At 39.3% G+C, this 15,246-nt stretch overlaps 1 protein-coding gene across 1 annotated transcript in view; it reads right to left on the bottom strand.

Moving 5' to 3' along the window:
- Positions 1–350: 350 nt before the first annotated feature.
- LOC139142271 (organic cation transporter protein-like) overlaps positions 351–15,246 on the bottom strand; it is a 41,102-nt gene continuing 26,206 nt past the window's right edge. Inside the window, exon 11 of the mRNA XM_070712152.1 lies at positions 351–821. Coding sequence (XP_070568253.1) covers positions 692–821 — 130 coding nt within the window. The 3' untranslated portion in view covers positions 351–691. The remainder of the gene's footprint in view (positions 822–15,246) is intronic.

Below are 15,246 nucleotides of genomic sequence, written 5' to 3'. Positions count from 1 at the left end.
AGTTGCTAAGGTATTATTTTTCGTAAAAAAAATAAATGCACGGCTTGTGTATGTGATAAGTATATTATTCCCCAATGTTTCGACTCGTAGTGACACGGTCATTACGTCACTCGTATTTCCCCCAGCTGAACGAGGAAAAATATTAGGGAATAATATCTAATTATTTCACCATCCTATTATCCCAAATTACTTCCGATCGTTAGCAAAGGAGAACGGTTGTAATGGATGCAGTTGGCGTTATTTTCTATCGCTAGAAACTTTACTCTAATCACCCAAGCACGACGAAATTCCAAGCTGTTTTGAAATTCACTATAAGATTTCTGTCATTTCATAGTAATATTTTCAACATGTTCATATCAATTTATTTATTTGCCCCTGTTTTCAACATTTAAAATACATTTATGGCTTACACGCAGAGAACTCAAACGGTATTGGTATAAATGCGTATAATTTTTACTATCTCCACACTTTACGGAACCGTTCCAAAACAATGTAACTTTTCTTTATTCTTACCAACGATCTTGAAATATAAAATAAAACATGAGATTGTATCTGATATATCTTAATTTCAACAACGACCTAGCTGTTAAAATTACAGTGCTTACAAATATGTGTCGGGGTACTATTAAAAAATTTGCGCGAAAGATTAAAGAAAATGACAAAGCACACCAGAAAAATATATTAGACGCCATCATATGGCATTGTCCAATCCTTGCAAAACATTTTCTTGCTCAACAATAAGATTAGCATTTGAAGGAGGGGTCTGCAGTTGATGTTCGTCTTTGGTTTGTTCATCTCCACTTCCGTTTGGTTTGTGTTTTCTACAGAAATAGAAATATGATACTCGTATTGATTCTCTCGGTTACAAGATGAGTTTGCGTGATGTCGCTCATAAATGACTGCCTTTCATCTCTTAATCACTGTCTGCAATTTACAAGAAAAGAAACTACTTATTTATTGGCCAAATAGGAAGGTATCCTGTATGCAAAACAAACAGACAGTACCAACACAAGCGCAGCAAAGTAGTAAGGAAATACTGGATTTTGTGTCGAAATAACAAATTTTAAAATCATTTTATTTGAAATAACTACAGGGAATCCCCTCTTACCCGTTTGCCTATTGTGCATGCGTGGAAGAGGGAATTCCCACTGAGTCAGAAGGGTAATCCCCGAAGGGGTAATCTCCCTTACGCATTTGCGCATGTGTGGAAGAGGGAATTTCCCCTGAGTCACTACTATTTACAGATGATCCAGAACATGTCGCTACATGTCAGTACAGTAACAATAGCAACCCGGAACGGACCACTGATGCTGGTAGTGGAGAAACTCGTTCTGTCTGAACTAAACACACAACATGTATAGACACGTTCTGAAGGTGTATGGGAAATTCCATGTGCACCATCAAACTAGTCTATATAAAGAAGCTTTTACCTCATGTTGTCAGTCCAGCCGGCCGGTCGACAGAAGCAGAACCGGAGTCCAGCTGATGTGAAATTTTTTCCTACTGCATAACTGAGGTCTGAATTTCCAGTAGGTTTTTTTCTCTGAATGACTCTCGTTAACTAAAATAGTAAAGACTTTAATCTACTATTTTCAACAGAGACCTGGGCATCGCTAATAACATAAAGATGAGCAAATATATTATCATCTCGACCTTCGATTCTATTATCATCGCGAGAGTCGACACTTTTCACTGAAGTATCTTTCTTCAAGATTTCAAGCTGTATTCCATCCTTTGTGTTCATTACTCTTAAACCATTTCCATGAAATTCAATATCTTAAAACTACGCAGATCGATAAACAGACAGAATTTATTCTTCAAATAATCAACTTCATCTATATCAATTTCACACCAATCTTTATCTTCCGCAAATACCGTCGTGCCTCTCGCCAAAATTGTCTTGGTAACATCTTCTGAGCGTACACTTTATTTGCAATGCCTTCGATTGATACAGACACAGATTCAATCGACGGGTTAAAGAAAAGTTCGCTATTAAGTTCTGACTGATTCTGTTTTTTAGTGAAGAGTATTAAGATACCTCTCATGCTACGTCGTGGTACATTTATATTTTCATTGATAACCGTGGTTGATTCTTTGAATGGGATTGTTCTAAAATAATGTATATGCTCGTAAAGGTAACTTTTTCCACCGTTGTAATAACCAGCAGTTGACCTCGCGAGTTCGAGGTCAGATATTGTTTCGTATTCCATTTGAATGTTTTTTAATTTATAATTGGGTGTAACAACATTATTACTGGCAAGTAATAGGGAGGCGGGTGCCAACGTAATTTCCCATTCGATATGACTCCCTAACTCTTTTGGATATGCAACCCCATGGCCTGTTATGAGGGGATGATTCAGATGAATAGCATATTTTGTTTTATATGTGTCAAAAAGTAAATTATCATCCACGACGGCGTGATCTGCATTGGCCGCGCCACTTCTCAATTTTCTTAGATTTTCGTTCTGAATTCCTACAGTGTCATGTTTGTTCTCTCCTTTTTATGTTTGAAGAGATCGTGATAACATTCAATAAGATTATATTTATTCAAATTGAAAAGTGCCTGCCCCTCAAATGTGAGAACCATACGCTCCACCAAATTTTTTGCAACATTTTGTACTACTCGGTTATCTTCATGTCCCATTACTTCGAGATCAAAAACCAGGTCGAAAGTATCTGGAACTAGTACTACTCCGCTTTCTAACTTTGGACATCGTATGATAAGTGTCTGACCTGGATCTGCCTCACTTGGATTATGAGCAATCACATGATGAGTTCTTTCTGACTTCGTTCCCTGCGGTATTCGGTTGGTGAAATTCGGTAATAATGATCTATCGTACCCCATTTTCGTGTAATGTATATAGTAACTAAGAAGAAAAAAATTACAGTTAAAAAGAAAATAAATCACATCTTTACATAAATATTACCATCTGCCTGAAATATAAATCGATTACCCGTGTCACGAATAAGTCGAAGGACCCAATATTCTTGGAGATGATGAGCCTCCTGGTCATCCTCAGTATCCTGGAATACAGCTATGAATTCTAGTCGCTTAAAGAAGTTAGTCTTTTGACATTCCTTCACGAAAGCTAATATGTTATGATATAGATTATCATCTTTGAGTCGGACACCTGGATTTGCTCGAAGGATATGTCGATTTACTCGTCGGAGTTTACACCATTCCAATTCGACAGAGAAACCAAACAGGTCTTTATTTTTAGAAAGAAACTTTGCAATATTCTTTTCACCAAACATGTCGATTCAGTAAGACCATATATTAATACATAATTTTATTTATTATGACCAGTGTGAAACCTGTCAAAAATATCCATAGTTGTTCTCCAACGAATCCAACAACTGATCCTGCTGTTTTTAACAGAAAACTGACAAGGGAACCAATTAGACCGGGTATTGCAGCAGCACTTTTTGCAGCCAAGGTTTTTAACCATTCACCAAATTGCTTTACAATTTCTTTCGCTTTTGTGTATATTTTAGGTGGGCCTGAACCACCTGTGTTTGCTCCAGAGCCTCCAGTTCCTGTTGCTCCTCCTCCTTTAGTCACAGCTAGGGCAATCGTTGATATTGTCATTCCAAGGGCAGTAAGTAATGCCGCTATTGTAATACCGTTCCGCTTAAATAACTCTGTCAGTTTCAACCTAAGTGACAAATCTGGATCGGAAATTACATCATGAAGAGACCTAGTAGTAGTGAGACTTTCACGTGCCCTGCTAATCTTACCATGTTCATATTCAATTCAATAACAACTTTAGCTTCTCTTTTTATAAGTTCATCTAGTAGTTTCTCAGCTTTTTCTTTTCCTTGGGTGCTCGTTTCAGGATCCTTTAACTGTTTTTCAACTTCTTTTTTCTCTAGCGTTATTTTCTTTTTTTCATTGTTAAGTTTGTCAAGACGCATATTCGCAATCCTTAATTCATCAACAAAAGCTCTATATTCGGGGTTTAGATTATTCCATTCATGTATTTTATTTTCAAAAGCTTGTATTTTATCTGTATTACCGAAAGAATCTTGTTGTAACTCTGTCAGTTCATCTTTGTATATACCCATGTCTTCTGGTGTCATCTTCTCAGCCGGTATTTTATCGTTTTTCACATCTTCAGAATACGTAGAACTAACAAATTCGGGCTCTGCGCTAGAGTGATATTCGACTCCACTCCATGTGTATACTTTATTTACGAATTCAGAACCTCCTTTTAACTTTTTAATGTGGATTTCTCTAAAAATCTACTTCCTTTTTCTGTTGTAACTCTGATGTTTTTATAATACAGATCATTACCAATAATCTTAGCATTTATAATCAATTCGTTTCGTGCATCCGGATTAGTAATATTATATTTGTCTAAGAGTCGTTCAGCCATATCCTTTGTAATTTCTCCTCTCTGTCTAATCAGCGAATCACCTGGGGGTCTGTCGCTTGAGCTGGCCTGGAAAGGATCGGCTTCTGCAAGGGCATTATCATCGTCTATAAAGAATGTTTCATCAATAACATCATCATCATTTAAATTTGCATCATCGAAATCCTGGAGTGGTATATCTTCTCCTCCTTCTGCCATATTGTCTTTCTATATTACTACAATTATTTTTATCATCCCTTACATATACAGTAAAAAAATGCACGTCTCAGTTGTTGAAAGCGTTGAACAATTGGCCGACTATATCGAAAGAACTAGCGCCGCATATCGCCGCAGTTATAAATTAATGGGTCGAATTGATATGGCTCTTAATGTGACTAAGGGAATTCTTGTAAGTTCAGCTGTCATAGCAGCAATTCCGGCAGTACCAGTTCTTTTAGCTTTAACTCCTATACCAGGTGTTATTATTGATGTAATACAAGGAAAAACAGGAGTATCAAAAGGGCGAGAGAAATATAAACATTATTACGTTCAATATAAACAGCTGCTTACACAAATACAAGAAAAAGGCGCAACAACAGAAAGCGCCTCAGAACTTATTCAGGACATATTTCATCAGGCACTAGAAATTCAAAAACAAGGATTTAGTCCCCTTTAGAGCGTTACATGCAACATTATGGATTAAATGGATATGAAAGTTAACTCCGTTAGGAACTCTGTTTCTGATACATATATCCTATCGACCTAGTCTTTTCCAGCCATCTTTTTGTGTCTAGATTATATAGCTGTATACGTTTGATATCATTGACTGCCATCATGATTTTATTACAGTCTTCGCTCCTAATCTCACCGGCTTTCCGCACAAATTGTACAAAATGTGCCTGCTCCGGCTCCTCCCCAGTTTCAAACAGTTTCTTATAGTTTTCAAAGTTTATATGTTTACGAACACAGACATCTTTTATCCCTTTATTTTTTTTCGTCTCCGAAGTTGGAGTCCGAAAAGCATATACTTTTGAACGAATGCCGACAAATTCAAGAATAGGTACTCCATTCAACTCATCTTTAAATTTACCTATCACCTTTTTATTAATCTTTGGAAAATCGGGGCCGCTCATCCCACTAGTATCATATATAGACTCATTACCATTCTTTTCCACATCTTCTCGGACTATATCATTGAAAGTTACGTCTGGGGAAGGAAGAGGACACTGTAAACAAAACTATCAGTATCTATGTAGGCTAATTCTATTCCTTTGAACTGCTTTCGAAAGTAATTGTAGTGCATATCATACATAAGCAGCTTAGAAAGTTCGAGTACTGCCGCGCCAATGAAACTGGCTTTTATATTCATATTGATCCCTTTTCAGTTCCAGTAGGACACTGTCGCAGGAATCGCCATCCTCTTCCCTAGATATATAAGTTCTATACTTCATATTTGGTATATACTTTTGGTATTTATCAGAACTGCCCGAAACAAATTTAAAATTTCTATACTTTCGGACATCTTCTATTGTCTTGCCGAACATTGCATTATTCATAAGCTTATAGAAATTCTTTTCAAAATCTGTCTTTCCCTTTGCCCTCATTTTAGTATTAAAGTCAATGTAGTCGGCGAGACACGGTGCCTCTTCGAAGGCAAGCGCCCGATACACCTTTTTCAGTCGCATTCCCATCCGAAGATAGAATTCAAGCAACTTGTAGTGTAAGACGTATCTCTCTCTGTCCATAAGACTTGTAATCAGTCGACTGCCCTGCCTCGGAAATTCATAATGATGCGGCGCTAATGGTAAATCGTCGTGTTCTTCATGTAATTCAGCCGGATATTCTAAGTCTACTTCTAGAAAACTTGGCGGAAATCTAGCGCCGGGTCCCCAATCCAAGCCTGCTCCGCCTTCCCATTCTACCTACTCTTCCATCGTCATCCAATGAAGTCCACCCACCGGCATTGCCTGACTCATTGCCCAGCCATAAAGATTATTAGCATCGAGATATTTTATTTCAGACAGCGGCTTCTCCGGATCATAATTCCCGCCAGCTCCGCCAGGCTCGTCTGTTGCATAAGCTGGATGATTTGTCTGTAAATAATGAATATTACACTGACTGATACCACCTCGAATTCCCCTCTGTATGAAAGTCATCTGCTCAGCATCTTGAATGAGTTTAAACTTATTACCTGTATAAAGTAACATAGCATCCCATGTCAAGCCGGGCGCCGACATATAGTGAGCTGGATCCAGCTTATATATGTCTAAACATGTGTTTCGGAAATTTTCGAATATATTTGCAAGAAGGAGAACGTCCGTCTCACAATAGAATTCCATATAATCTTTAATCGTCTGACATCCCACTTCATCCCACACCTTCAATGCGTGTTCATAATCAGACTCTGAGATATCCTCTTCCTTTAGTTTGCTATGAAATTTTTTTCTCTCCGGGAGCTGGTCCTCTTCTAGTCTGTCAACCGAGTCTAAATATTCGTAGGGGAAGAAACCTTTCGCCCGCTGAATGTGTGGGTACGGAAGTGGTATCATCCATCCATCCTCTGGCACAGTCTTTGCCAACTTATCTAGTGGATCTTTCATTAGTTGTAAACTATCCATAAACTTTATCGAAAAGAAACGTTTCACTGTCTTCCTCTTTCGGTTTGGCCACTCTCCGCCGACAACAATTGAAGCACTAAAGATAAATGTTTTCATAAGACCCATGATTCCATTGGCAGTTTTAGCTATTATTTTCGGCTCTTGGCCGCCGGTATCGAATTCGTGTAACTTTTTTATAATAAAACTGCTATCATACCCCTTGAAGTTGTGAAAGTAGATAGGAATGGTTCTCGACGGACGACACTCTTCACAATAAAAACTATTTTCATACTTTGCAATTCGGTGTGTGGCATTCTTGTCACATGCAATGCAAGGCTGGTGCTTCGCCTCTTTCATCGGTTTTATTTTACAATAATATATTCTCGAATAATACCCAGCCATTTCCTTCATTTCCTTGAGAAATTCTGTAACACAATCTGTACCTGTGAATGTTTTTTTATCAAAAATTTTCGGCTCGTTGTCCGACCATCGTTCAATAATAACATACGAAAGACAAATTGGAATGTGCAGGCCGGTATCCTTCTCAATAATTGCCTCAGTATCTGCATACACGACGTAGGGGCAAGGAACCTTCTTCTTATGTCCTTCGAATTGACACACTTCCTGAGGAAAAACTGCCTTAGCCATGTCTGTTCCACAATACATCTGGTGTATTTCCAATTCTTCTTTCGCTGCAAAACCTTTCCCACAACTTATACAAATACACTTCCGTCTGTGCTCATTCTTACGATCATTACGAGAATTAAGAAGACGACTTAATGAAGTAATTGGCACGAAGTGACCGTCTCCGCCCGCGGCACTTACTATTAGTAAGATATTGGCTATTTGCGCCTTTTCGGAACATGCATCATTGTTACCATGATATATGATTGGTATGTCGCGCGATTCAGTATCATTTTCGTGAATCAACCATACTTGTAACTTAACTCTCGGATTTTGCCGCTCGAACTTCTCGAATATGGATATATCTTCTATAGGTGTAGGAAATGGAATACCATCCCAACAGTAATCAGTAATAAACTTGGTGTACGTATTCCAGTTATTTCTTACCTGACCTCCCTTCTTCTTGCAAAACTCCTTGTCACCTAACTTTATACTTGCTACAACTGAGTATTGGAAGCAGCGGCCGGTGTCACTACCATCAGGGCCATAAGGAAGAATCAGATTACTAACACAATGCTTATTTTTTAACCATTCAGGCAGTTGAATCTGGCTATCGTGTGTCGAAGGGCTGCCGGCGCCCAGTCGAAGTTTTAACAGAATTACTCTAAAATTAAGGATCTTATCGAAAACTAGACCAGAACCTTCAACTTCAATATATTCAAGCATATTTTCGTATTGAACTATTAATTCTTGTTTCATCTTAGTCTCCCGTCCGCCGTATTTTGTGTATATATCTTTTAAGTTTTTATACAATTTACGAATTTGTGGCTTACTTTTCTCGTCTTTGGGATCTAATAAACTGACTTCCATCATTGTTAAAACTCGATACATCTTTCCCTTCTCAGCCATACCTTCGATATCAATCTTAGTGATGTCCTTGACTCGCTCGACTTCAGGAAAATTTTTTTCTAAATCTGCCTTGTGGAATGCTACACGTAAGCGGTGCTGCTTTTTATGATAATAGGTTGTAAGCTTCCGAAGAAAATCGGAATGGTCTCCTTCGGCCTTCCATTTCTTTATTAATATGTCTCTGATACCATTGAAATCTATCCTCTGTTCTCCATCAAAGGGATCTTCCATAAGAAAATGTTTCCCGCCGAATCTGTTATCTCTGATCGATACATAGTGTATAAGTAATTCTGAGTGTCTAGCCCTCTATTTAAATCGAGTTTAAGTATATCGGCCATTGGCTTATCTTATATTCATTCACGACTGGCTCCATTGTACTGTCCTCATATACATACTAAATTTTTTAAAAAGAAAAATAATCATTCTATGATAGGTCATCAAAATCCACTATAATATTTTTGGCAGCATTTATTTGTTTATATATCTCGCCTAATCTTTCTAAGTCGACTAGTTCTTCCGTTCTTAGAACCGTACTTAGGTCCGATATGAAAACTACTTCTAGCTCACTGTCTACGTATATGAAAGGATCTACCAAAGATTCGCCAAATATGAGTTTGCCGTCACTGATTTGAATTTCTCCGGTTTCAAGTATTTTTATTGCATCTGAAATAGAAAGGATTGCCATGTCTTATCGCATATATCTTAATAAAAAATAATTTTAAAAAAATTTTTCTATGATATATAGCACAAAAATGTCATACATATTCATAAATGGACCAACTGGAAGTGGTAAGAGTTACGATGCAGTAAATTTGGCTGCGACTCACGTACCAGAATTTGACACTAGTTTTTCTAGCAACATTGCCGACTTTTATAATGGGAAAGTTTCGATCGCCGATTTTCAAAATCAGTTTATAGAACATACTCTTAATTTACAATGTCGGGCTGGGAAAGCCCCTTCGGAACGCTACATTATTTGTGACTCTTCCATAATTCAACATCTAACTTTTTCTCGAATCCGAGGCGTTTCCGTGGCAGCGGAAGAAAAAAAGATTGTTTCTAGAGCATTTGACCATTTACATAGTTTCATTATCATATTCAAAGATATGCCTTTTGATTATTGCAGGTGGAATATTCTGACTCGAGCTAGACAATATGAAATAGCCGCCTTAGAAGAACTAGAAGAGATTCACGATAAGTTCAAACAGACTTTCTTAGAAATTTGTAATGACTACAGGCTTCCATGTTTGGTAATTCATCAATCTCTTACGCCTGCTCTTCTCAAGAATATACTTAATCCAACAATTGATACCGAGACAGTCGGGTCAGTAGAATCTCCACGAGCTTTTGACTTTGGAATTGCATGGAGCGGCCCTTCGGCACGCGATAGCGGCAGCCAGGGATTTTTAATAGACAGTTTCGGCGAGGAGGAACTTGAAAAAGCGTACTACCCACCTGGTCAAGAACAACTAGAACAACCTCGAGTCTCACTCAAGAACCTACACAAACTTCTTAATGCTTGTGAAACAGTGTGTGCTTATAATGCTCCGTTTGACTTACAGGCACTTGATATGATGAAACCTTACGGTTCTGTAAGGTACGGTGGCCCAAAACTACCTGTTCTCCGCATTCAAAGTCTGCGTCGCATTCATGTTTTTCTCTCACATATGTCTCCGCATTCAAAGTCTGCGTCGCATTCAATTGTTTTTCTCTCACATATGTCTCCGCATTCAAAGTCTGCGTCGCAATCAAATGTTTTTCTCTCACATAAGCTTATGTCTCCGCATTCAAAGTCTGCGTCGCAATCAAATGTTTTTCTCTCACATATGTCTCCGCATTCAAAGTCTGCGTCGCATTCAATTGTTTTTCTCTCACATATGTCTCCGCATTCAAAGTCTGCGTCGCATTCAATTGTTTTTCTCTCACATATGTGTCCGCATTCAAAGTCTGCGTCGCAGTTAATTGTTCCTCTCCTAGATGGGCCACAGGCGGCCCAAACACTATTAATAAGCTTATTATTGAGTTTTTCTCAGTTTTCTCTATCAGTTCTTCTCCCTTTCTTCACGCTCTTACTGATCGTAGGAAATAAAAAGAAATTACTTTATAGCCTAACCTAGCCTCTTGACTCTTTATTTATTTTACACCCCATTACAAGGACGTTTATCTCTCATATACACACATCTTGTAATTAATTAGTCAACATGACTAATTATGCTAATCCGTGGACTTATCAGGGATTTTATAGGTTAGTCAACATCGCGAAAGATAGGAAAGGTTACTAAAACTCCTTTTTCATTTACATCTCTATCTTTCCAATGTTGACCAACCCTTGATAAGTCCACGGATTAGCATAATTAGTTGTGTTGACTAATTAATTACAAGATGTGTATATGAGAGATAAACATCCTTGTAATGGGGTGTAAAATAAATAAAGAGTCAAGAGGCTAGGCTAGGCTATATAGTCATTTATTTTATTTACTACGATCAGTCAGAGCATGAAGAAAAGGAGAGGGACTGATAGTGACAGAGAAAACTGAGAAAAACTCAATAATAAGCTTTATTAATAGTGATTGGGCCGCCTGTGGATGGTCGTCGCAGTCAATGATTTTGTCACCAACACATGAAGGCGTTGGCAAGTTTTGGTGAGCGTGACCCTCGCTCCATGACCCATGATTGCATCCGGAAAAAGTATCACTCTTTTAGTGTTCGTGATCGCGAAAAGCTCATTTTTGAAGGTAAGTGACAAAGTAATTTATTGTATTGTAAGCTTATGGGGTTAATGATCTAGCCAAGGAGGTACGCTGCTCACCAGTATGGGCGCATCATAATGGGTCCCACATGAGCGTCCGAATGTAAAACGGCAGCCCGTCCCACAACTGCCAATACATCCAGGGCTAGACGGTGGCTAGATCATTAACCCCATAAGCTTACAATACAATGAATAACTTTGTCACTTACCTTCGAAATCAATGAGCTTTTCGCGATCACGAACACTGAAAGAGTGATACTTTTTCCGGATGCAATCATGGGTCATGGAGCGAGGGTCACGCTCACAAAAAGCGCCTCATGTGTTGGTGACAAAATCACTGACTGCGACGCCCATCTAGGAGAGAAACAATTGAATGCGACGCAGACTTTGAATGCGGAGACATATGTGAGAGAAAAACATTTGATTGCGACGCAGACTTTGAATGCGGAGACATATGTGAGAGAAAAACATTTGATTGCGACGCAGACTTTGAATGCGGAGACATATGTGAGAGAAAAACATTTGATTGCGACGCAGACTTTGAATGCGGAGACATATGTGAGAGAAAAACATTTGATTGCGACGCAGATTTTGAATGCGGAGACATATGTGAGAGAAAAACATTTGATTGCGACGCAGACTTTGAATGCGGAGACATATGTGAGAGAAAAACATTTGATTGCGACGCAGATTTTGAATGCGGAGATATATGTGAGAGAAAAACATTTGATTGCGACGCAAACTTTGAATGCGGAGACATATGTGAGAGAAAAACATTTGATTGCGACGCAGACTTTGAATGCGGAGACATATGTGAGAGAAAAACATTTGATTGCGATGCAGACTTTGAATGCGGAGACATATGTGAGAGAAAAACATTTGATTGCGACGCAGACTTTGAATGCGGAGACATATGTGAGAGAAAAACAATTGATTGCGACGCAGACTTTGAATGCGGAGACATAAGCTTATGTGAGAGAAAAACATTTGATTGCAACGCAGACTTTGAATGCGGAGACATATGTGAGAGAAAAACAATTGAATGCGACGCAGACTTTGAATGCGGAGACATATGTGAGAGAAAAACATTTGATTGCGACGCAGACTTTGAATGCGGAGACATATGTGAGAGAAAAACATTTGATTGCGACGCAGACTTTGAATGCGGAGAACGGGTAGTTTTGGGCCACCGTAGTAGGGGCTTTGAAGTTACTTGTCTATGGCTCATGTCAGTTGTGTACATTATACTTCAACCAGAACTTATAGATAAAGCTGAAAAAGGGGGACTCGAAAGAACAGCTCATAACAACATGAGAAGTCGCTTTGAAGATCTTGCAAACTTAATATGTTCAGGAACCGAGGTACCACCTCATCCACATACAGCCGAAAAAGATGCAATAAGTGAACATTACTTACGACAGTACATGATAAATACTTGGCCAGGTGGTTGGAAGCGGGGTGGTAAACTGACACTTTCGGCTTTCAAGAAATTAAGACTTCTTCCATGGTACTTATTGAATAACTTTCGTAATTACTTGCGTTAGTACTTACGTTAGTACTTACGTTAGTACTTGACAAGTACCAGCACAGGAACTTACGAAGTTCTAATAACATTTTCCTCTGGCTCCCACTATTGAAACTTTCTGGATAACCTTTCCATTTTATCAGATAATATTTCTTTCCTCTAATTTTTTTCGTCTTCAAAATTCGTTCTACTCTGTACACCTCGTCGGCGCATTCCGAAAGGGCGCTCTGCAGTTCATCGGAATAGAAAGTGCCGAGTATTTCCTCTCCATTCAGATCTTTTATCTTATAAACTGGCGGCGTTACCAAGCCAGCTGCGTACACAACTTTTGAAACCACGAAAATCTCCTCGGTCCAATTTGGTAAATATCCTTTCTTGAAAGTGGTCTTGTATTTTGTAATTCGGACCCGTTCTCCCGGCTTGAATTCAGGGTTAGCTCCCATGGCTGCCAACTCAGGGTAAAGTGTATAAAATGCCTGCCAATCGTTGTCCTCCGTTACATCGACGGGTTTCATTTTGATACTTCCGTGTACGGTGTTATTGTAATTCTCGAGAAGTTGTGGTAAAATGGGGAGCCAGGAACGTGTCTGTCTGTATGTGAAGTATTTCCACATCATCGTCTTTAACGTACGATTAAAACGTTCAACGACGCTAGCTTTTTTGTCACTGTAGGTGTGAAACCAGTGAATTCCCGCCTCCTCCAACCATTTCTGCATTTTTCGGTTAGTAAATTCCCGCCCCTCATCTGTCTGAAGTTTGTCGGGTTGCCTCCCGGATTTCTTAATCACGTCTTGTAGCGCCTGTAACGTGTGTTCAGCCGTTTTTGACTGTATCGGCCTGGCCCATGCATATTTGCTGAGCACATCGATTACTGTTAGCATGTATCGAATGTTACGATTCTCTTTTGCAAACGGTGAAGGGAATTCCACGAGATCAGCCTGCCAAAACTCGTCTATCGATGTTACGAAAACGCGCCTCCCGCCCGTAGCACGAGTACGAGGTACCGGTTTATGTAGATTATAAGTTAGCTGAGTTTTTAACCACTCCTGCACCTCTTTCTTAGTAACGTGGAGTCCGCTGGCGCGCGCTGCGTCATATAATTTTTGTACACCTCCAAAACCAGTTTTCGGGTTGTAATATAATTCTCTAAGAGTTCCTTCGGCGGAGCCTTCGGTGTTCCTATCGGTAGAGCCTTCCATGATTAGCTATATTAAACGAAAAATTGAATGTCGTACGGATGCCGTAAATGAAATACTAGTTTACTGAATGGTATACTTTTCAATTGTCTGACCAGGTCCGTGGCTTCCCGTTCTGACACCTCCATTCCATATTCTTTTATAATAGTCTTGTTGTCTGTCTTGCTCGGTGTGTAAAAAAGTACTAACATCTGTATGTTTTCCCTAAATGGTTTACTAATACTAGTATATTGTTGAGTCAGAACCCAGACAGATAATCCGTCGTGTCTTGCGCTGAAACCAAGTTTGACTAAAACGTCACTGCGCTTCTTCATATCTTTGGACGAGGCGCAGTCGTCGAGGATTATTAAAGTGTTCGTGCCGGCCCATTCGTCACGTACGAAGGCTAGAGTTTCATCCACAGCATCGAGTCCGACCGGAAACACAAACACGTGGTCATCGGTGAAAATGAATCTTTTATTATACGTTTTATTGTTCATGAATGTCGGACAAATGAAAACTATATATTCAAATTTCCTTAAGTACGGACCGGTGAGGAGATCCATTACATATTCTGTTTTGCCAGAATTTGTTGGTCCAGTTACAATCATGTTGAATGGTGGGGTCGCGTACATTGCCATCGGAACGGATCTATATACTGTACATAAATGTAATGAATATTGCTAAAGATAACAAACCAATTTTGCCATATTCATGAATAGGGTCTGCGCTGGTCACGGATGCTGCCTTCCGTTCCCGTTCCGAAGGTGATAGGGGAATCCGACTCGTGTCATTGTGAGGTGGCCCTCCGGGCTTATGCGTTAGCTCGTCCTGCCACTTCACGGGATCCTCTTCCCCTTCCATCTCATGTATAGCACTTTCTCGAACTTCCGTGTTTATATCACCATTCACCCCGAAGGTCATAGATTCTGTTGCGTATTGCAATTCATTATTATAACCTGAGATCGCCGGGCCCGAAAGAATAACCATTTTAGACGGCAAGAGAAGTAAATTGGGTGAAACGGCCATATCAAGTTTGACACCAGTATTCATTATTGTGTCTTGATATCGCCTATAACTGATTACTTTGTCGGTATTACGAATTTCATCTTCGAGGAGAACGCCAAATTCTTTTCGGACTTGCTCTGCACTGCCAGTATCGCCCACAATGGTACTGCGAATATTTGCTTGTGCACCGAGTATGCAATATACGTAGGCTTCAAGGCTTTCATTGAGGCGGGCGAGACCAGCCTTTGTTAGTCCCTGTCTCCCTTCAGAGGAATGAAACTATTATATTGTCCCTCCGATCCATCAT

Source organism: Ptychodera flava, chromosome 10 (assembly GCF_041260155.1).
Source record: "Ptychodera flava strain L36383 chromosome 10, AS_Pfla_20210202, whole genome shotgun sequence".
NCBI lineage: Eukaryota > Metazoa > Hemichordata > Enteropneusta > Ptychoderidae > Ptychodera > Ptychodera flava.
This window is presented reverse-complemented; position numbering and strand designations above follow the sequence as displayed.